Source organism: Strongylocentrotus purpuratus, unplaced genomic scaffold (genome assembly GCF_000002235.5).
Source record: "Strongylocentrotus purpuratus isolate Spur 01 unplaced genomic scaffold, Spur_5.0 spur5_scaffold_9, whole genome shotgun sequence".
NCBI classification, from domain to species: Eukaryota; Metazoa; Echinodermata; class Echinoidea; order Camarodonta; family Strongylocentrotidae; genus Strongylocentrotus; species Strongylocentrotus purpuratus.
In genome coordinates this window covers 23,212,939-23,234,372 of record NW_022145615.1, presented here as the reverse complement: position 1 = coordinate 23,234,372, position 21,434 = coordinate 23,212,939, and the positions used below count along the sequence as shown (strand labels likewise).

The window sequence follows — 21,434 nt, the reverse complement described above, 5'->3', positions numbered from 1 at the left end:
TTCCATTTAAGAGATAAAGCAGGGCCCATCTAGTCTGTGGTTGAATATTGCTTTCGTTATTTAAACAGCAATTTTGTTTTTACAATGGACTATTGCCTAGAGAAGGATAATGTATTTAAATATGCACTTTTGTAGGTTGCAATTTCACAACTCTGGTAAACTTGAAGGAGTGAATGATCACAAGGTCTCTTTCAGTTTGAAGAGTTTCCAATGAAAGTTTATGCACCTCCACCCCATTTATATGCTTCTTTCAATGAACTATGTCAAACAATTATTGGCGTATGATGACATGTTCATGCCTTCTCTTTTTATATTACAAGTCTAAGGTTTCATCTCATGAGTCTGGAGCTGGAGTGTGCACTGTTTTTCCACGCAGTTACTATTGGGCGGGCGTAGTACTAGTAACTCATTTCTTTTTCCAAATTCTTTGTTGTCTTTTATCTGCAAGTCTATCGATTCACTAAGATCTCCCAATTTGTTTGAATGTTGTTCAGATCACATCCTGAGCCTCTCATAGTGGATCCTGGTTACCTTTTACATATATGGAAAATGCATTGAAAATAATCTCCCAATGCATCATATTCAAACAGTGAATAACCTGCTGCATTGATGAATCAAATAAGAAGAATTATCCCTCTCTAAACACCCTCTCATGGACTACATCCACTGTGTAACACTGAAGTAGGGGGTGAAAACTCCATCTCATTACCTCATCGATCCCCAAAATAGCTCTAACTGGCCGGCGTCACACGAGGGCGTCCCGCGTCCCCCCCAGGAGTGCGCATTTCACCTTCTCAATTGCATTATATCATGGAATTACATCGGTTTAGAGGATTCTCCCGTGTTTTCCTTCCGAGAGGGTGAGCTTCATTTATTAGCTTAGTTAGACGATAGATCCCTTTCCACTTCTTTCTATTTACTCTCCAAATGGATGCTGGCTTATTTTCATGAAGCTCGGAAACTGGCTCTCTTCTCCACCACCTCTCTCTCTTCTCCGTCACCTCTCTCTCTCTCTCTCTCTCTCCCTTCAAATGCTGATGACGTCTCGATTCTCTAGCGACTATACGTTATGCACTATGTATCACCATCAGGATTGCTTATCAGAAGACGATCTTTTCATAAAATCTTTATCGTGCTGTCCTGCAACCTGCCAATGAAGTAGACTTTGATCAGTAAATGATGAGAATTTCTTTCATTATGATAGGATATGGCAAAATGTTGAATTTCTTATACAGGTGTATTTCATTTTGATTTTGTAATATTGAAGGCTCATCAAATATTAATTCAAACTATTATCAGATCGCTGAGGAACATCAAATGATTTGAGATTGTTGGCTAACTTTTGATAAGATTGAAGTTTGGATGAATTAAATTCGAATATATTTTTACTAAAAAACAGGAAAAACATTTTATATGGTGTTTTTTAAATACTCAACTAATGACCTTTATACTCTCAACAGATGGCCCCGTTTCTGTTTTAATCCACTCACACATTTGCCCTTTTTATCTGCTTTCTCTCTTCTTGAAGAAATCACCCTCGTTTTTGCTGAATTTGCTTGCTAACATCACGAACCATCTATGATAACCTAATGAAGATATCTGGTCACTTCATCGCTAGGATAACTTACCACAAAAATCAATGCCTGACAATACAGTAGAGTGTTACTGTATCCTTATTAAAGACTTCAGACAAAATTGTATCGTGCAACGTAAGACTGGTTCGTGGAAAGGGAGAACGAGATTCGCAAACAAGCGCGGGGAAAGTGTAGAAAGTGGTGTAAGGAAGCTACTCATAATATCAAAGGAGAGATTTTGTTACTCTGAGTCTGTAGAGTATTGAGGGGTATAAAGTTACAACGTAACTTTTCATATTGACTGGAAATAAAAGTGTTTAATTTAATGCTTAAAGCTGTGGTAACTTCTTAGTGCAACATAAGGCCTGCCTTCATCAGACCAAAGCTGCAAAATAACCCGCTATTTAAACTAGCCCGATCTCAAATTAGCCAGCTAATTTACGTCTTCATCGGCCCGCAGTTGCAATCAGCGGGTGATTTGGTTGAGAAAATATCCAGAGAAATCTTTAATAGTCTTGTTTCCAAAATAGCCAGCTATTTGGGAAATAGCGTGCTAATTTGTGCCCGTCCGAGCTAGTTTTTAATGAGCGTATCGGCCTGAAAATATTGGGGTTTTTTGCAACTTCGTTCTGATGCAGACAGGTTTTATAGTCATATAGTGTATTAATAAAATCCAAATGAGAGGACAATCTTTCACCAGGTAATTTGTATAGCGCCGTCTATCTAGACAATTCTATTCCGAGGCGCACAAGAAAAATAGAAAGAATGGGATAGTTTGGATGAGTGTCATAGTGCCAAGTACAGGTATTGTTAAAAATGATAAGATTTCAGGTTGGATTTAAAGGTCTCTATAACCCTTTGTTGTTGTGCAGTTGCCATGCATGCACACATAAAAAAGCAGCTTTTTGTCCCCCCTGGCGATTTTCCGCATTGTATCTGAAAGAGCCTGCACAGTAATTCCATAATGGTTAATTTGATAAGGATCTTTTAAGAGAAAAATGGGGAATTTCCCTTTTTTTATCAACCCTTTTTGTTTAAGTAGGATTGTGACAGAACACATTTCAGCCTGGATGTTTTCGTTATAAGCTCAAGAGAGGACATTATAAGACATCTTCTTCTGGCTCTCAGTCAATGGTTAATAATGAAGATTGAAATGGTGATCAAATAAACCAATCCTCTGAACTTGTGCATGTAGCAGATGTTATATGCAAAACCAAAACGTCAGTGTCCTGTGGCTATTCAAAACCTCGCTCATTTGTATGTATACATGTGTGTCACATATTTGATGCAGGATATTTTATTGATATGAAATAAATCACATCAAAAGTGGTGAATAATTGACGATCAATGGGACATTAATGCTCGCACATTTCAGTCCCTGCGTCATCAATCAATATGGCCATTTTCCGCCTCTTCCCTCCACCTTCCTCATGCCGTAATGAGAAATGCCTTCTCCCAAGTTTTCGCTCAGTAGGCTTGACTCTTGCGTCCAAACACTCAACTATACTTGCTGTGTGAATTCATGAATATTCCAGAAGAAAGGAATAAGTGACAAAACAATTCACTGTGGGTTTCACTTTCAGTTTTTGTCTGTATCTGATTTCAAAATTCAGCCTGATGTTTAATACTTCAGGATGTGTTATAACCTCAGAGAGGGGTGTAAAGAGAAGGAGTGGAAAAGAGATAGGTAAAGTGATAGACAGAAAGAAACAGATAAAAGGATCAGAGAGAAGAAGAGGAAAAGAGAAAGAGAGAGAGAGAGAGAAAGAAAGAAATTGATAGACAAAGAGAAACAGGTGGAAAGAGAAGGAGAGGAAAAGAGACAGGTAAAGTGATAGACAAAAAGAAACAGATAAAAGGATCAGAGAGAAGAAGAGAAAAAGATAGAGAAAAAAAGAGAGAGAGAGGGAGAGAGAGAAAGAAATTGATAGACAAAGAGAAACAGGTGGAAAGAGAAGGAGAGGAAAAGAAGGTTGATAAAGTGATCATCAAAGAGATGGAGAGGAAGGAGGGGGTCGATGTTCATGTTGACGTTTGAGAAGACAAAGTTGAATGCAACAAATACTTTGGGGGTTTGAAAATCTAGTTCAGAATTAATGATCTGGGCCCTGTTGCACAAAACTTTGCCATCAATATCAACTATCATGACAACATGCAAATGAAATCAAGGTTTCCAAGGAAGTTACCGTCAATCGTAAGTTTAATGCAACAGGGGCCTAGAAGTCATTCTCTAATGTGAAACCAAAAGAAATAAATCGCAAAGAATAGAAAGGGAGTTTGAAAACATCATCAAGGCTTTTGGTAATGATAGCTCATAATAGCAGCCAATAAATTTCACCGAAGCATTCGTGATGAATCGTGCAGATACTAAGCTTGACATTTCAGCTGTCTCTCCAGGTCTCCCTCGCATTTGTTACCATGGCAACAAGTTTTTTTTGTAGGGAAGAGGAGTATTTTGTCTCATTGCTCTCTGATCCAACTCTCCTTTCATGTGAAACCTAGAAACCTGATGACGGTTCATACCACGGGTATGGATCTGTCAAAGTCGCTCTCATGCCACGAGTTGAGGAGACCCCATTAGTTTTTCTACTTATCAGTTCTCGTTTTCTCCCCGATACATCTTTGCCCCAAAGCTCCAATTTGGTATACATTTAGAGTGTCAAGTTAATACCCAAAACAAATCAAGCCATGGCTTGTTGAAGCTCTTTGTTTGTCCTGTCCCAAGTATTTTAGTCAATTGTGTTAAGATGGTATTTTAGCTTTGAAATTCCTTTACAAAGTCTTCAAATTCTCTATTCACATCTTATGAAGATTGAAGAAAATGGTAGTTTGTTGTTCTATTTGTCATGTTCCATTCTTGATCAAAGACGACACTTTGAATCTCATTCTCTTGTTTTATAATCTATAGAAGCTAGTCTTGCCCTTCATGTTTCGGTCTTTTGTTACAGATAAATTTTTTAACATAAAATTTGGTCCCCCCCCCCCCCCCCAAAAAAAGCACATTTCACTGAATTTCATTGTTTTGATATTTGAAGCAAAATTATGAATTGAATGCATAAACATTGAATTGAATCCTTAATGCATGCATTAAAAGCAAAATTAAGGCAAAAGTTAATATCACTAAATACCACTAAATACATCCACTCTCTCTCTCTCTCTCTCTCTCTCTCTCTCTCTCTGTCTTTGATTCTTTTTTCTTTTTCCTCTCACCACTGTCTCTCATTTAATGGTTCTTTTTCTCTGACACATAAACACCCCGCAAATAATCAATCTATTGTGCTTGTAGTTTATCAGTATGACATAAATCATTCCTGAAGAATTGCCTTCCACAATTTCCTCAACAAAAGGAGAGGATGTAGGGGGAAAAAAAGATGTATTCATCGTAAAATATCGGAGCATCTGCAATTATGGGCCAGACATGGGGGGGGGGGAGAAAAATTCTCATCATCCATAATTTGTAAGAGCCCAATTACAGTTGCATCACATGTTTGTCTGCGTGTGAGATGAAGTAGGTTGGGGTTAAAGTAAGAGACAGAGAGATAGATAGACAGACAGAGGGGAGAGACAAACAAAAGATAGATAGATAATTAGAAAGAGACAGGCAGACAGACAGACAGACAGATAGAGACAGAGACAGAAACAAAGACAAATGGGAGAGACAGACAGACAGACAGACAGATGGGAGAGGCAAAGATAGAGCTAGACAGAGAGAGATATGGACAGAGATTCTGCGGATTCAAGTTGATTATTGCCTGTGTGCTCTGGTCTTTTTCCTTCTCAGACTGTATTCTGTTTGATTTAATGAGGAGAAAAAGAATAATTAGTTTGATTGCTTCCATGCTCCCTTATTGTTATCTTTTTTTGGTTGATTTGGTATCGAGGATGGGGGCGTATTGCTAATCAATATGAGTGCACATTGTTAGACAATGAAAGAGACAGAGTGGAGACAGCACTGTAGTTTATTCATGTAATGTACTGGTAATGAATGTTTAATGATACAATTGAAATTATACTAATTATAATGTAATGACAATTCATTTTGTTATGCTGTTGCAATAGTAGTAAGAATATCATTTTATATATATAATGTGTGTAGAATTTAATGTGCATTATGTGAAATTAATCAAATATATTGGGAAGCCATTAGTGAGCATACCAATTTGTTTTATTTGACGAGGACATATATTAGTAACCATATATAATGGTTTCATTTGAAGAGGACATAATTATATCAACCACAAAGCGCATTTTCTTTTTAAAAAATTAAAAATTATTTATAAAATTCACAGTTTTATGCTATTTTGGGGCCTTTATGATAATGGGTTTGTGTTTTCACTGATGTGTTTGATATTAAATATGTGTTTTTACATGAAAGAAACTGGAAATTTAATTTTTTTTTAAATTAGAAGAATCTGATAATTTTGCAAAAGTGCATTTATTGTAATTTTGTTCATAGCTTCCTCTGGTCGCTTCCAGGAGTCAGTAGGAAAGGTCAAAGGGTCATATTTAGGAATTCCACATTACTTGTTTTTTCCTTCCATAAATCTTCAGGAAGCACATTAGGGGAAGCTGAATCATCTGTTCTTAGTTTACATGTATATCTCAAATCTTTATGGTATTTTATCTTTTGTATCCCAAATAAATGATAATAATATTTTGTATGTGCGTGTGTCTAAGGTCAACAAGAGGAGGTGCGATAGCTCAGTTGGTAGAGCAGTGGTCTCGTAATCCGGCGACCAGGGTTCGAAACCAAGACGATGCGCTAGTGCCCTTAGGTATGGCATGAATCCTCATTACCAGGTCTCTCGGAGAGGACCTAAAGCCGTCGGTCCTCTGGTTGGTTACTAACAAGCATTCATGTTTTCTTAGCAGTCAGGTAAAATAACCACAACTACCACTACCACTACAGTTGTCATTTATTTCCTTATCTTCAGCTGCTAATGACCGTCTTCATTCTTTTTTAAAAATCTTCAACAGAAATGGCATGGACGTTGAGGGCGCTACCCACAAGTTCGTCGTGGACCTCATCAAGCAGGGGGGCAACGAACTCACGCTGACGGTCATCTCGGTGCCCAACTTCCGCGAGGAGAAGAAAGACCAGAGCGACGAGTCGTCCGGGTATTCCTACTGCGATTACAGCGACAAACGACCTGTGCCTATAACCATACCAGACTACCAACACATTACCAGTGATGGAGAAAAATATGTGGTGGGTATAGTTTGATTATCTGCCCTAATTTTTCTCGTATCCATGTATGTTAGATTTAATAGGAGAACACAATGACCTACATTGAGATTGCTGCGTCGTCTTGATTCGATTAACCGTGGTCCCCTCTTTCATTTTGAGAAGAAAAAAATATGTTATTCTCCATTCTAGTGGATTCTATTTTTTGCTGTGTCAACATTTCTTTACCCTTTCCATTCCCGTCTTGTGTCACTCCCCTAGCTCCCCTCTAGCGTATCATCCTATCATGTCACAGGATACACACTGTCTGTCCTACTCTCAAACTATGGCATTGTTCAGCAATACCTTCCATCTGTCAAACCCTCCTTCCAACTCCTTCCCCCCCCCCCCTCCTCCGTTCAACTCCCTTCCCCCTCTCCCCCCTCCTTTCAACTCACTTCCCCCTCTCCCCCTCCATTCAACTCACTAACCCCTCTCCCCCTCCTTTTCAACTCACTTCCCCCTCTCCCCCTCCTTTCAACTCACTATCCCCTCTCCCACTCCTCTCAACTCCCTTCCCCCTCTCCCCCTCCTTTCAACTCCCTTCCCCTCTCCCCCTCCTTTCAACTCCCTTCCCCCTCTCCCCCTCCTTTCAACTCCCTTCCCCCTCTCTCCTCTTTTTTTCTTCAACATCCTTTCCTTTCAAACCACCTCCATCTCCTACAATGAATATATTGCCTCTACATGTCAATAGAGTGTAATTCCTTCCTCCTTATATCTACCTTATATCTACCTTGTTTAAGGTTATTCAGGTAACTAATATCTATTTAGTAACATTGATGCCATAAGTAATGATACCTTAACAGAGAGGCGTGTTCAGATTTGAAGCCGTAAACCGTGGCGCTTTTAAAAAGATAACTGCACACATCTGTAATTCCTGCATGTATTCACTAAACTCTCTGTTATAAGATACAGAAATATGAAGGGGATGGCACTTCCGTTATTATTGATAAAATTCTTCCGTGGTTTACTGCTCTTATATGAACGAGGCTTAAGAACCATAGAACCAGTAGAGTGTGAACACACACTTCTACCTGGAGTTGCTCTCAACAGATTGTAATAGAAATATAATATTGAAGACAAGTACCTGTTTGAATACTTGTGCCGGTGAAGCTAGCACGATGTTCTTAAAGAAGGGACCAGACAAGTAATGCTAGTGTTCATGATTGTTAAGTCTATCAAGTTCTCACAATTGGTTAAACTACACCCCATCCTACAGTACTATACAAAAACATGCTATGCCACTTATTTTTGCTAGTTGCATCTTCCATAAGGCTAAGGATGAAACAGCCCATGGCAAATTTGCATTTAGCCGAGGAAACTAGCTTTTTGTTGATGTTTTTCTTACAATTTTTCTTCACGCATGTCATCCTGCCTCTCTTCGTTCCAGGCTAAAGCATGTTCATGAATATTGGCAAGGCTGCCTTCTAACTCTTCCAAAAAGATAATAACCCAGATTGTGGGATTCTGAGATTTAGTCCTGTTCAGACTAGTCTCATCCATCATGTAGCTATATGCCAACCGTATAGCTATATGATAAGTATCTTTTTCTTCTTAGTGTGAACGTTTTAGGACATTGTATGTATTACTCATTGCGGATATAGTATCAAAAATAATATTGCTAGTGATATTCGTTTGTCTCGCAGTGTATGGTCAACAAGGGATCTAGGAGATCACAACGTGCTGTATCACAAAATGTTGTATAATGAAATGGATGTTTGAGCATCATTTGAGTGAAAACTCATTAAAGAATAAGGGTCCAATTCAGATATGTATATCTTATCCTAATAAAATGTATAACTGGTTAGGGCTTATCGTGAGTGGGCACTGATGATTGGCAGGCTGTCTAGGCTGACACTAAATATGTCACATGACCTCTTAAAAACTAATTTCTTCAAACGATGTTGATCATGCTTTACTATTTCATGTGTGTATTAGCCCCATTCGCTGTATGATAATTCTTCATACATTTTTTTCTTTTTTTTAAGTTTTGTATAAATTTCTTACAGTGTGAACCGACTTTTATTCCAGTCCCACAAACATGAAATGAGATTCATGAATTCTTTGCTTTGAGCTTCCTTCATGTCGAGTTAGTGTTAGAATCCTAATCTGCTTTAATGAATCTTTGACAACTACTACTGAAAAGAAATGTAAATTTTCTGTTTCTATTTAAAATCTTGTGCTTTAGAAAAAAGTTTTTATGAATAGTTGATGAAGCTTATATGCATATTCTGCTTTAGAGTCTTATTGTATTTGATCAAGTCGAATATAAATGTATAAACATCTATACAATAAGTGTAGAAATAGGGATTGCTGGTTTTGGTAATTTACATTTTTTCAGGTTACAATTTAAGGACGTAAAAATGGCGGGGTGCAGCGTAAATATTATTATGTAGTTCTGTATTTTAATCGCTGTTTAGGGCCATTAATTGGAAATGGCTAAAGTCATTTGGAATATTTCAAGTTTAGATTGTTTCAAAAATTAAATGCCCACAAAAGTCATATTTTATATTATTTTTTAAAGTTACTTACATCAGTTTCCAGCTTATTTCAGGCATAAACACATCTGATACACTACTCTACTCCACCGATACAGAGAGTTTGCCAAGAGTTCATTGACTACCATTTTTCTTCAAGAACTGTTCCAAGAGTTCTTTGGAGGGAATTAACTCATCACCCTGTGTAATGCTGGAGATGTTTACGTCCTTCTCTGATATTGTTTCCCTTTAGGTTTACAACGTCTACATGGCGGGCAGACTGCTCTGCTCCCACCGATACAGCGAGTTTGCCAACGTCCACGCCAAACTCAAGAGGGAGTTCATCGACTACCAGTTTCCTAAGTTTCCCGGCAAGTGGCCCTTCACGCTATCCGATCAGCAGCTAGACACAAGGAGAAGAAGCCTAGAGCATTACATAGAGAAAGGTAACGGATGCATGAGATGATTTTGTGGGAAAAGAAAGCCGGAAGAGCGTTATTGAACAACCTTCAGACTCTAAAGAAGGCTTGTATGATCAATTTGCTCTCTACAGAAAATGTCATAAACTTTTTTTCCTTATTTTTGTTATGATGGAATAGATTTGTTTCATACATGGGATGCAAGAAAACATATTTACAATAATTATATTTAGGGTGAATATATGATTGAAAATTGTCTTGAGGAAAAACATAGATTTTTAAAAGTTCTTTTTAGTCCAGGGCAAATGGGGAGACATCTTTCAAGATACGACACGGAGTTGCCAATTTGTGTTTGATTGATTGCACCTTCAATAATTCATAGCTTTCTTCATTTTAATTGGTTTTTGCTCGAACTTTCCCTGACCCATTTCTCTCATTTTTTGCTTCTATTTAACCCAACGACCTTCTGTCACTTGGCAGATGATATCAACTGCACAAAGGACCAACATTATGTTTTTTTTTATATTGTTGCTGTCGCTCAGGTTATAGTGAATCAAAAGAGTGATAATGCAATATTCTTTGGATGATTAACCTTTAATTGCCATTAATTGATTAAGGGGCAATCCAACCCTCGTAGCAATTTCATTTTTATGAAAGCAGAAACATTAAATTTGTTGTCATTTTGTGTATTGGATAAAATGGGAAAGTTGTCCACCACTACACAACAGACACATTTCCGATTCAGCAAACTTGAAGAGCCCATACCTACACATATACCCGTAGTGATTACAACTTTCAAAAATTCAAACTTTCACCCCTCTCCTTATTAAGGTTGGATTCCCTTTGACTTCTCTTTAGCTTCTCTCCTGGTGCTTGATAGACAATATGATAAAAAGCCTGTATGTTCAATATCATTAGTAACATGATTGAAAGAAAGCAGCATCATGAATGTACAAAAGTACATTGTTATGATAGTCTCTATCTATTATGGTTCCTTCTTGATCAAACTTGTACCCATTTAAGACGTAATCAAACTTGTCTGGGTTATTTTGAAACACGATGATGATCATGAAATCAATCTAGTTGTGACCGTCAACAAGGAGTCTTATTACAAAAGTAATTTTGCCAATTCCTTGTGGAAGGGCTGGAGGAGGGACTTAAAGGATTCAGTCATTAATCATAAGACAAATAATTAATGCTAAATATATTACTCATTGTGGATGTAGTATCGAAAATAATATCGCTAGTGATATTTGTTTGTCTCGCAATGTGTGGTCAATAAGGGATCTAAAAGATCACAACCTTTTGTGTGCCGCTGCAACACTTACTCAAAATAATTAATGTTTGTGATTGCATTTAATAGTGCATGTGCACTGCTCACAAATTAAGTTACAGACTTATCAAGTTCATTATCCGGTTAATTGTTACTTAACCAAGTTTAGTGTTATAAATAATGCACAAGCTTCAACACATGATTTACTTGTTTTAAAATGGAAATATGAATAAACATATAAGTTGAAAAATAGGCAAAATACCTGATCAAAATGACAAGAGTGGCGTGCACCTGTAATCCAGCTGACAGTGGAAGTTACAAACTGATTCAGCCGAGGATGCAGTTTCGAAACTGAGTCACGTCTTTCGGATGGTGACGTTAAAGATCGGTCCCCAGACGTAAATAATCATATCTGATTGATACACGTCTGTAAAAACCCAAATACAAACACACACGTATTATGCTTAAAGTGTATGCGTCAATGTCCTTGCCATTTGAAACCATGTGCATTTCATCGTGCATTAATTCTATGTTAATGTGTCAGAGATAGGCATACGCGCATCTTGGATGTGCATTATAATCACTTCTATTCAGAAGTCATCATTTTTTTATGGGAACTAGTTTGCACAGTGGGCGTGGTAGGAAAGATTGATACACGGTCACATGTTGTCATTCAACCAATTAGACTGCCCATATTCTTGAACTATCTTATAATCGTTATACATTTTATCATGAATGACAATGTATGAAGCATCATATTTTGCTGTAATGAATATCTTGAAATTGAGAATTATTTTTCTGAAAATATAGGTCAGAACCGTCTCTTCTCGAACCAAGAGCTGTCAGGGGAACTCTAGTTTCTCCCTTGGTAGGCATGTCTAATGAAAACCGAAGCAAATTAGATACAATGTGGTCAATACCAATTCACTTAGAATTCTCTGGCGACGCGAAACCAACAATATGCAGACACAATATACAGACATGCTTTTCAGTCTCTCCCCAAAATTGTGATTGAATCAGATTTTGATGTCGGCTGATGCTATCACTTCCTGTGAATGTATCAATAGAAATTAAGTTTGTCTGAATTTTTTCCTCAAATGAAGACAACAATATTACATTTTACGGTGTACACCCCCTCCCCTCTCTCTTTCAGTTGAAGCACAAAATCATGAAAATTGCTGTTATATTGGAGGTTTGTTAGCACTTTTGTTTGACTGTAGAACAGGGAAAGTTCATGCTCAGAAATATATTTTTGTTTTACTTGGTCAAGTGTACTTTAGACAAATTTCTCTACATCTGTCACTGTTTGGATGCATTTTGGGGTTCATTTCTTTCTTTTATACATTTTACCTTTGTGTACTGAAATATCAGATTGTCTTACTACCTGTACATTTTGTAAATAACAAATAATAAAGTGTTGGGTCTTTGTTGTTTGGCAGCATGAGACTTCGTATGAATTTTTTTTAAAGAAAATTGAGAAAATGTTCTAGTTTGAGAGCTTTTTTTCTTTGCATCTGTTTTAGTTTCTGCCTTGGCCTTTCATCATATCTTGTGCGAAAAATAGAGTAACACACCAATATAGTATAGACATCATTGGTGAAATAGGCAAAAAGAATTTTAACATATTAATATCCGTATATGGTGAATATTATCAATCACATAATTTTTTTATTTTTTTTAACACCTTCTGTTTTTTTGCATAATCCTGCAATTTATTTATATCATCATCAATTATTCATTTTGATGACAAGTAAAAACATATGACGTTTTACTTGCCAAATGCCAAATCTAAACCCTGTAAATTTCCATGGAAGAAGAAGCGAGAGAAGCATACCAGTTTAGAGATATGAGCATCTTCGGTTAAATACAAAAATAGAACACTTCTGAGAGAATTCTAACAAGACTCCGTCATTTCGCAGGATGAGACTGAGTATGAACCAAAAACAAAGATATTGTGAAAGTTCCTGTGAGCACAAGCATCATTGGTGAAATACAAAAATAGAATAATTCTGAAAGAATTTTAACATTTAAAAGGTAAAGAATATCAATTAAATCCTTTTTATGAAAACAAATAATACCACCTGCTGTTTTGCTGCTTAATCCTGCAATTTTGTCAAGATCATCATCAGTCATTCATTTTGACTACGTATGAAAACGAATTGATTTTTCTTGCCGGATGCCCTATTAAAACCTTATAATTTTTCATAGAAGAAGAAGCTAGGTAATGCACTAGTTTAGGGAAATGGGCTTATTGGTGAAAAATCTAAAATAAAAGTATTTCTGAAAGCACAATTTCACCAAGTTAGACCCAATTTAGTTGTTTAAAATATCAATATCATTAACAAATAATATCACCTGCTATTTTTGCTGCTTAATCCTGCAATTTTACCAGATCATCATCAATTATTCATTTTGACGACAAGAAAAACAGATTGCCCAATGCCCTTTCAAAACCCTTTAATTTTTCATAGAAGAAGAAGCTAGGATAGGCACCCATACAGAGAAATAGGAATCATTGGTGAAACAATGACCTTTATTGGATTACTGTCCTTCATCTCGGCACAAATGGATTCTTACAAATCAGCAAGATTTAAGGCTACACGGCAGGTGGATTTGGCTAGGATGCTGCTTTAAAGGTAGTCTCCAAATCTGGGAATCGTGGAAATTATTCTGAAAAAATTGTTCAAAGACACCAATAAATAATGGTTGGTTATATATTGAGTTGCAATACCAGGGTGATGCAACCTCTTTGCTTTTCTAGATTTGGCAAGAGATATAGGATAAGGATATTGGTTGATTTTTTTTTTTTTTGGCAAGATTTTTGGATCAGGGATAGGGTTAGGTATAGAGTTGGATATTGTATTGTTTTTAATCATTTTCATGATTTTTATAATATTTATTTTCAAATGATAACGTTTGAAATGATTGCAGGTTACAGTAAATGCAAAAATACTGAGCTTTATCTTCCAGTGCAATTCCATTTTTATCCTCCCTGAAATTGAGATAGCTTACATAGATTGTGGTGATTAATGGGTAACAGTCTACGAGTGACAGGTGATCCTTTCTTTCTGATATCTAGGTTGGTTGTCTTGGTTAGACCATATCGTCTTTTGAGTTGCAGAAGGGCACCAACTCATCTTTTTACACTGATTTAATGCCCTTCTAGCTCTGAACAGATGCGCCTTTGAATGTTTTTTAAACTGATATATGGCGCCATACAAATGTTGTCCGTCATCATCATCATCATCATCATTTGCCAGTATATGCTACATGATAAAAGCAACAGTCATTCTAAATTAAATATTTGTATCAAGAAAGTAGAGTGATGAATCAACATGATATTTTGATTCACAATGATATCAGTGTATAATGATCTTCAGTAGATATGAAGATGTTGTCTGTTTGGAGCCAGAAGACACTATGAATATGACGGACAAAGAAAGCGGACAAAATATAAAGTTCCTCATTCTACCCTCAACAATTGCTGTGGTAGACAAAGGAACATCCCTTCACTGCTATTACATGTATGTAAAAATGTGTAGAACAGGTGATTTGTTCTACACATTTTTACATAATAGCAGTGAAAGTAGTGCTGTAGCCGAACCGCCGAACCGAACGGAAGTTCGCCGAACATGGCACTTCCGAACCGAACCGAACCGAACCGAACGCAAAGGCCTGGTTCGGATGTTCGGCAGAAAAATGTTAACATTTTCGAAAGCTAATAAACTTGTCATTTTGTACCTAATTTTCATGTCATGATTGCTCATTTTATATTTACTTTTTTTCCCATTTTCCGCCTTTGTGATTTATGGCTATCCAGTGGTGGGCGCGACTTCACTGGCGCCATTTAAAACCCAAATCCTGACCACGCTACGTCGCGATCGCAAGCTATAAACAAGAATAGGCCTACATGTGCGTGATCAAAACAAGTTCAGCTCAAACCCATTTAACAAAACAAAAAATATATATAATAATTGTAACAATATCGGACAAATTTTACAATATAAATAATGAAATAAATATATATTATAATATGGTATTTATTTATTCAGGAAAAATAGGGATTTTATATTTTTCCTATTGAAAATAAAAACTTATAAAAAACAGTTATTGACGAGCCTGAGTTGCTATTCAAGATGGCATCTTTCATGACTCTAACATTAGACAACAACCGTCTCGGAAAATCTTGCAAAATTATCATTTATTGACAAATTGAAAACATGATTCTTTTAAAATTGAAAATACAACCCAATTCAAGACGGAAATAAGAATGTAAGTAGTACTTTTCTTCACAAATAATTACGTTTAGAGCAGTTTTTTAATGTGAAATTCGTGCTGGTCGGACGCACTGTTTTTCAGCAGGAGTGGGCAGAAGTCCTTCGTGCTGGTCGGGCCCTGCCGGCCGGCCCGCCCAGTGCCGACCGCCGTGGCTATAACGCTGCTTGCTATTATTATATTACCGAACCCCGAACCGAACCAAGTTCGGGTGAAAAATTGCCGAACTCTGCCGAACCGAACCGAACACGAACATAGCGTCTGTCTTACAGCACTAAGTGAAAGGATATTCCTTTGTCCACCACAGCAATTGTTGAGGGTAGAATGAGGAACTGTATATTTTGTCCGCTTTCTTTGTCCGTCATGTTCAAAGTGAGAGAAGTTTATTATATCATTTCACACAGAGTTCACCCACATGTGGTTCCAAACAAAAAATATCTCCTGGTACATTCACTCTTCTGGTATTTACTGTTTATGAAGCTAATATTTTTTATCTGGTGAAAGCCACAAGGGCATTAACTGTGTGCTAAGGTGTGTAAGTTAACTCCCTTCTGGCTCTCAATAAAAAAATTTATTTGTATTGACATTTCATGATATATTCAATCTGCTTGGAACCAGAAAGGCGTTAAATCTGTGTAAAATCATATGATGTACTGCTCTTTTGGCTTCAAAAAATGATTTCTCCTTTTACCATAGCATTTGTTTGGTTCTTTACTTAATGTATGGATTGGTTGGTAAATGGTAGGGTGGGTACAACATTGCTCTTGTTTCATTTGCTCAATCTTTGTCTTGTCGAAGGCTAGACTAATCGGATGTTTTCAGATTATGATGACCTTTTCGTCTGCGATTCCAAATCATATGGAGGCAGGAAAATAGTGCCTAAATCCTAGTTTGAAAGGAGCCACTGTGCTGAAAGACCTTCAAAATTCTTGCACCATTATAAAGTTCCCCTACATTTCCCTGTAACTCTCTTAGAGCAACGTGTCATTGGTATTGTGTTACATTAGACCATTTTACTCCTAGATGCTGCCTAAAAAGCCCTAGATGCAGCCTGACCCAGCTAAAAGAAACGCAATCTAATTTTCTAGCCCATTTCTCCGCTGAGGGAGGAAGCTTTTCTCCAGTGGCATGCCACAGTGCTGTTTGTTTTTTTAGCTTACTGTCTGGCGAGCTAGGTACGAAAGATTGCACATCAACATTCGAAAGGCCAGCCCTGTACCTCATGGAAAAATAATGATGTGAGATGCTTATGAACACAGTACTGTAATCAGTGAAATTGGTCATGTCGATTGCTTGGAACAGGTTTTAAAGGTAGAATCGAAGATTTAGAATTCAAAGACTTTGCCTGTCTGGTCCTGTTTAGTCTCTTAGTCATCTAAATTCTTGATACATATATAAAATCTCACTTTACCGCAATAAAATCATTCTGAATGCTTGCAGTGAAATTTGTTTTCAGGGGCAAGCTGTCATATTGTACAGGTTTTCTTTAAAAATGATGTACTAAATGGAAAAAAACAGTTTGGGAGGAAGAAAGGTATTGATATTATGTTGAAGTATATAAGTTAAAACCCTTCTGGCACTCAGCAGAAAAATATTATAGTATCATTACCTATTTTAAAATTTGTGAATTTAAATCAGATATGTTCAGTTACTTATTGGGCAAGTAAATATGACTATCAGTGTTGTCGTTTTACCACATAGAAACATTAAAAATAACATGTAAAACAGTTTCATATCTATAGTAGATGATGTGATCCAACATTTGCTTTGGCAACGATAGCTCCAGGCTTAGATTTTCATAGCTGTAGGGTTAGAAGAGTTGCAGTTGAGGTTTATGTTAGGTTTTGGGTTAGGATTATGGTTTGGTATAAGGTTTGATATTAGGTTTGGTATCTGGTTAGGATTAGAGTTTGGTATAGGGTTTTGGTGTCAGGTTATGATTAGGGTTTGGTATAAGGTGTGGTATGGGTTTGGATCAGGGTCTGGTATAGGGTTTTAGTATGGGGTTAGGATAGGGTTAGAATAAGGGTTTAGTATAGGGTCTGAAACAGGGTGTGGTAAAGGGTTTGGTGTAAGGTTTGGTATATAACTTTTGTTACAAGTGTCTTGTCCGAGTTTGAAGTTGGCAATCAGGTTAGTATAGGAAATTGACAGTGGTACAGTACTTCATCAAAGCACTGTCAGAGAACCTAATTTCCCCTTTAAAGGCATGAATGGTCATCATTTGTGCCCTTACATGTGAACCACATTGCATCACTGTCATATAGCTGAAGATGATAATGCATTGGAATGAGTTCATTTCAAGTGTATTGTCTGGTTATGAAGACATTGTATGAACAGCACCTCTAAACGTTGACCTTGACGTTTCACCTACGGTAAACTTAATGATGAGCTTGAGTTGTGGTTTTGATACAAAATAAACTCACAGAATCCAACAAAACTTACACTGGATGTTCAAGATTACAACTAAATGACATGTGCCAAACAATTTTGATAGAACATGTTAGGGGCTGAGTAATGAGCATAGAAAGATAAGGAAATCAAGGTAAGTAGGCCCGACATTATGTGCTTAACACAGGTCACTATGTGCAAATGAGAGTTGTGGTTTTTATTGAAGATGATTTCCAGCAAGTTTATGTGAGGTTCTTTTTATTTTACCTGTTCAAGCAATCAATCTACTGCAGCATAAACAATCTAGAATGAATTATAGCCATTTTCTCTCGACATACGATGCCCATACCAGAGCTCAAGATTAGCTTTAAGTAGACGATGCATATTTACACTGAAACCACTTACATACAGATATGAGATAGTTTGTGTACTAATCAAGGAAAAAAGAAAGTTTAACATTGTTTTCTTTTTTTCTTCAGTCATAACAGGGAAACACTTTGCCCAGATGGAAATAAAGTTTAAACAAGCTCATATCTTCAGTAGATAGTGTAGCTCAACCTTTTTCCTAAAATACACAAAGCTCTTCATCTTTGCCCCTACATGTGCACGACAATGCATCACCCCTATCTGAAGAAGATAATGCATTACTATGAATTCATTTCAAACGTTCTCCCAGTTTATAAGACCTACACAAAGTGCCCGATGGTTGAAAATCACTTCTAAGAGTTAACCTTGACATTTCAATATATAGGGTGAACTTAATAGACCAGACATAGTAACCCTGAAAACCACACACACAGATATCCTCATGTGGGCTAAGTATTAGATTTAACACATATAAGATATCTCATATGTATACTAATCTTCCAAGTGACACACTCATCTCACCAATGGGTATGCTTTTCCACTTGAAAGTAAAATATTGTCAGTAGATAGCAAAGCTTAATTATAAAGTTGAGTTCTGGTCATGCGATTGCATTGTGAAAGAAACAGTGTGGAATCAATTAGATAAAGTTGATCATGTAGAATATAAGTATTGATGTGTACTGCAAAGTTTTGGAATCATCAAAATGATATGAAATTTGGCCCAGTCTTGGTAAAGTAACCTGTACACAGAAAATTGTATATGGGACTAAACAAACATGTGGCATAAAAATCGGGCCTCATTTTTAAGCTTTTTCTCGTCATATTTAGAATAGGAAGGCATTTGAAGAGCCATGTTTTTCAGGAAAAAAATTTCTCTCATGTTCTTGTACAACTGCATAATAACAATGAAAACGCTCACAAATTATTGTGCACCTCTTCCCAGAACTCAACCTTCTCTTTAACCTTATCTTTAAATGCACATAACTCTTCATCTATGCCCGTACATACCGGTATGCATGACTTTGCATCGCCTCTGTCTGAAGATGATAATCCATTTAGTATGGGTTCATTTCAAGTGTTTTCCCAGGATATGAAGACATTGACAGAATGCTTGAGGATGAATAGCACTTCTAAATGTTAACCCTGACATTTAAAAGCTCAATTAATTCTGGAGGATAAGGGTAAACTTAACCCACTGACTTCTACATTGTCTCATTCCCATATGTTAAGATACAGCGACGGCCTGATCTTGTAAATAATGAAAATCGCAAACACAGGTATGAACATGTGGGACTAGGATTTGAAAATAACAGGCAGTAGATAAATAAATAGGTATGTACAAATTACTGAACAAAGAATAAATATTGGCATTATCTTCGCTATTTCAGTTTTATGAAGGAAACGCTTCCCAACACAGAAATAAATTTGAAACAAACTCGTATCTTCTGAAGATAGCAGAGCTCATCCTTCTTAAAGCCCCTCCGCACTAGTTTGGCCAGGATGGATTAGACCTCCCTGTATGGTTACTGACCGCTGGTTATCTCATCAAGTCAGCTCTCAATTAACATAAGAAAAAGGGGATCATGGGGGACCACTGGTCACCGCTTAGGCATTGTTTGCTATAGAGGGCGCAAGTTAGTATAAGTAGTACAGTGGCGCTTTTAATAAATGTACAAAACCCTTCCATCTCTTCATTTGTGTGCAAAGTGCATGACAATGTGCCACTTCTGTCTGGAGATGATAATGCATGAGTATGGGTTCATTTGAAGTATTCTAGCTCCTAGGCATTGACAGACTGCTTGGGGATGAATAGCTCTTCTCAATGTTCGCCTTGACATTTCAAAGCTCATTTAATTTGAGGGGATAGGGGTGAGCCCTAAATGATTTTGTGGGTGATATAAGGTGTGTTTGCATAACGGATCATATCTCCTAGGGCCAGGCTTTGTTGATGTATGTGACGTACAGTCCTTCAAGGGACAATAGGCCCATTGGGGCCTAGGTTTTTTTAAGTTTTTTTTTTTAATGAAGGAATTTGTTTCCTAAATAAGGGAGTTATATCTTATTATAATTCAATGTTTATTTTCTGCCATTGGATGGATGGAGGATGAACATTCATGATTTTGTAGGTGACTTACGACAAATTTGCATTACAGATCATATCTCCTAAGGCATTCGTGCATGTAAGATACAGTTATCTGATAAAGAGATAAAATCTGTGGTCTTACTTCAAGAGGTTTTCATTTTTATAAGAATGGAATTTATCTTTCAAAGAAAGGTAATAATCTCTTTAAACATGCTGTATTTTTTTTTTCTTGTAGAAAGATGAAGAGTTAATCTAATTATTTTTGTAGGCGACTTATGACGTGTTTGAACAGATCATATCTCCTAGGGCACATGTAAGGTACAGCCTTTCAAGAGACAACACCTGAACTTCAAGGTTTCTTGCTCCAGACAAAGGCATAATCACTTACAATTTAAAACGCACCTGTTTGTTTTCTTCTCCGTGTGGAAAGATGGAGAGGGAACCCAAATGAATTTGTGGGTAATTATAAGGTGTGTTTTATCACAGATCAAGATATAAAAAAAACATTCTGAATCAATCGCAAGTCCTCCAATCAATCGCAAGTTTTCAGTCTCCTATCTCTTATGTACATAGTTGCGATTGATATCAATCCCAAATAAGTCACAACTATTCCCAACCGTTATTAAAAAAGGGGCCCTGAGGTTTATAAAATGCACCAATGTAAATTTGGAGCAAAAAATTTCTTATACAATGTTAGATATACAGTCAAACCTGCCTGTAGCGACCACCCAAGGGAAACACAAAAAGTAGTCTTTGTAGACAGGTTCCTTTCTACCTGTTTCAATGAGAAACCATTTTTAAGGGAGAAAAAAAACTGTGGTCTTTGTAGACAGGTGGTCACTAAAGCAGGTTTGACTGTACATGTACGTCTACCCCTCCATCATTTCATTTGTGATCTTCTGTCTCTAATCATCTTTCTACTTCTTTCCTCTTCTGTTTGCAGTAAGTGCTGTCAGGGCCATTGGTGAGAGCGACATCATGCGAGACTTCCTCAGCACAGAGATAGACGACACAGAGCCGGAGAGGGTAAGTGTAAGCTAGGACCTATCCCAGAGGACCGATCCCAGAGGACCAGGTTCCACTACCTTGAAATTTAACTGTCACATATGATTGCATTCTTAGTCACTTTGCGTTCTCAATGATGATGGCTGAGGTATTAAAGGCCCTCTGTACTACTTTTAGCTACTTGCTCCCTCTATATAGAAAACAATGCCTAATCGGTGACCTTTGGTCCCCCATGATCCTTTTTTTCTTATGTTAATTGAGAGCTGAGTTGATGAGATAGCCACCTGTCAGTGACCTTCCTGGGTGGTCTAATCCCTCCTGGCAAAACTAGTGCAGACAGGCTTTAA

At 37.1% G+C, this 21,434-nt stretch overlaps 1 protein-coding gene across 1 annotated transcript in view; it reads left to right on the top strand.

Moving 5' to 3' along the window:
- The first annotated feature begins 6,531 nt into the window (after positions 1-6,531).
- The window catches only part of LOC574892 (sorting nexin-27), a 35,913-nt gene continuing 21,010 nt past the window's right edge, over positions 6,532-21,434 (top strand). The window contains exons 1-3 of the mRNA XM_030976816.1: positions 6,532-6,783; positions 9,529-9,721; positions 21,026-21,108. Coding sequence (XP_030832676.1) covers positions 6,559-6,783; positions 9,529-9,721; positions 21,026-21,108 — 501 coding nt within the window. The 5' untranslated portion in view covers positions 6,532-6,558. The remainder of the gene's footprint in view (positions 6,784-9,528; positions 9,722-21,025; positions 21,109-21,434) is intronic.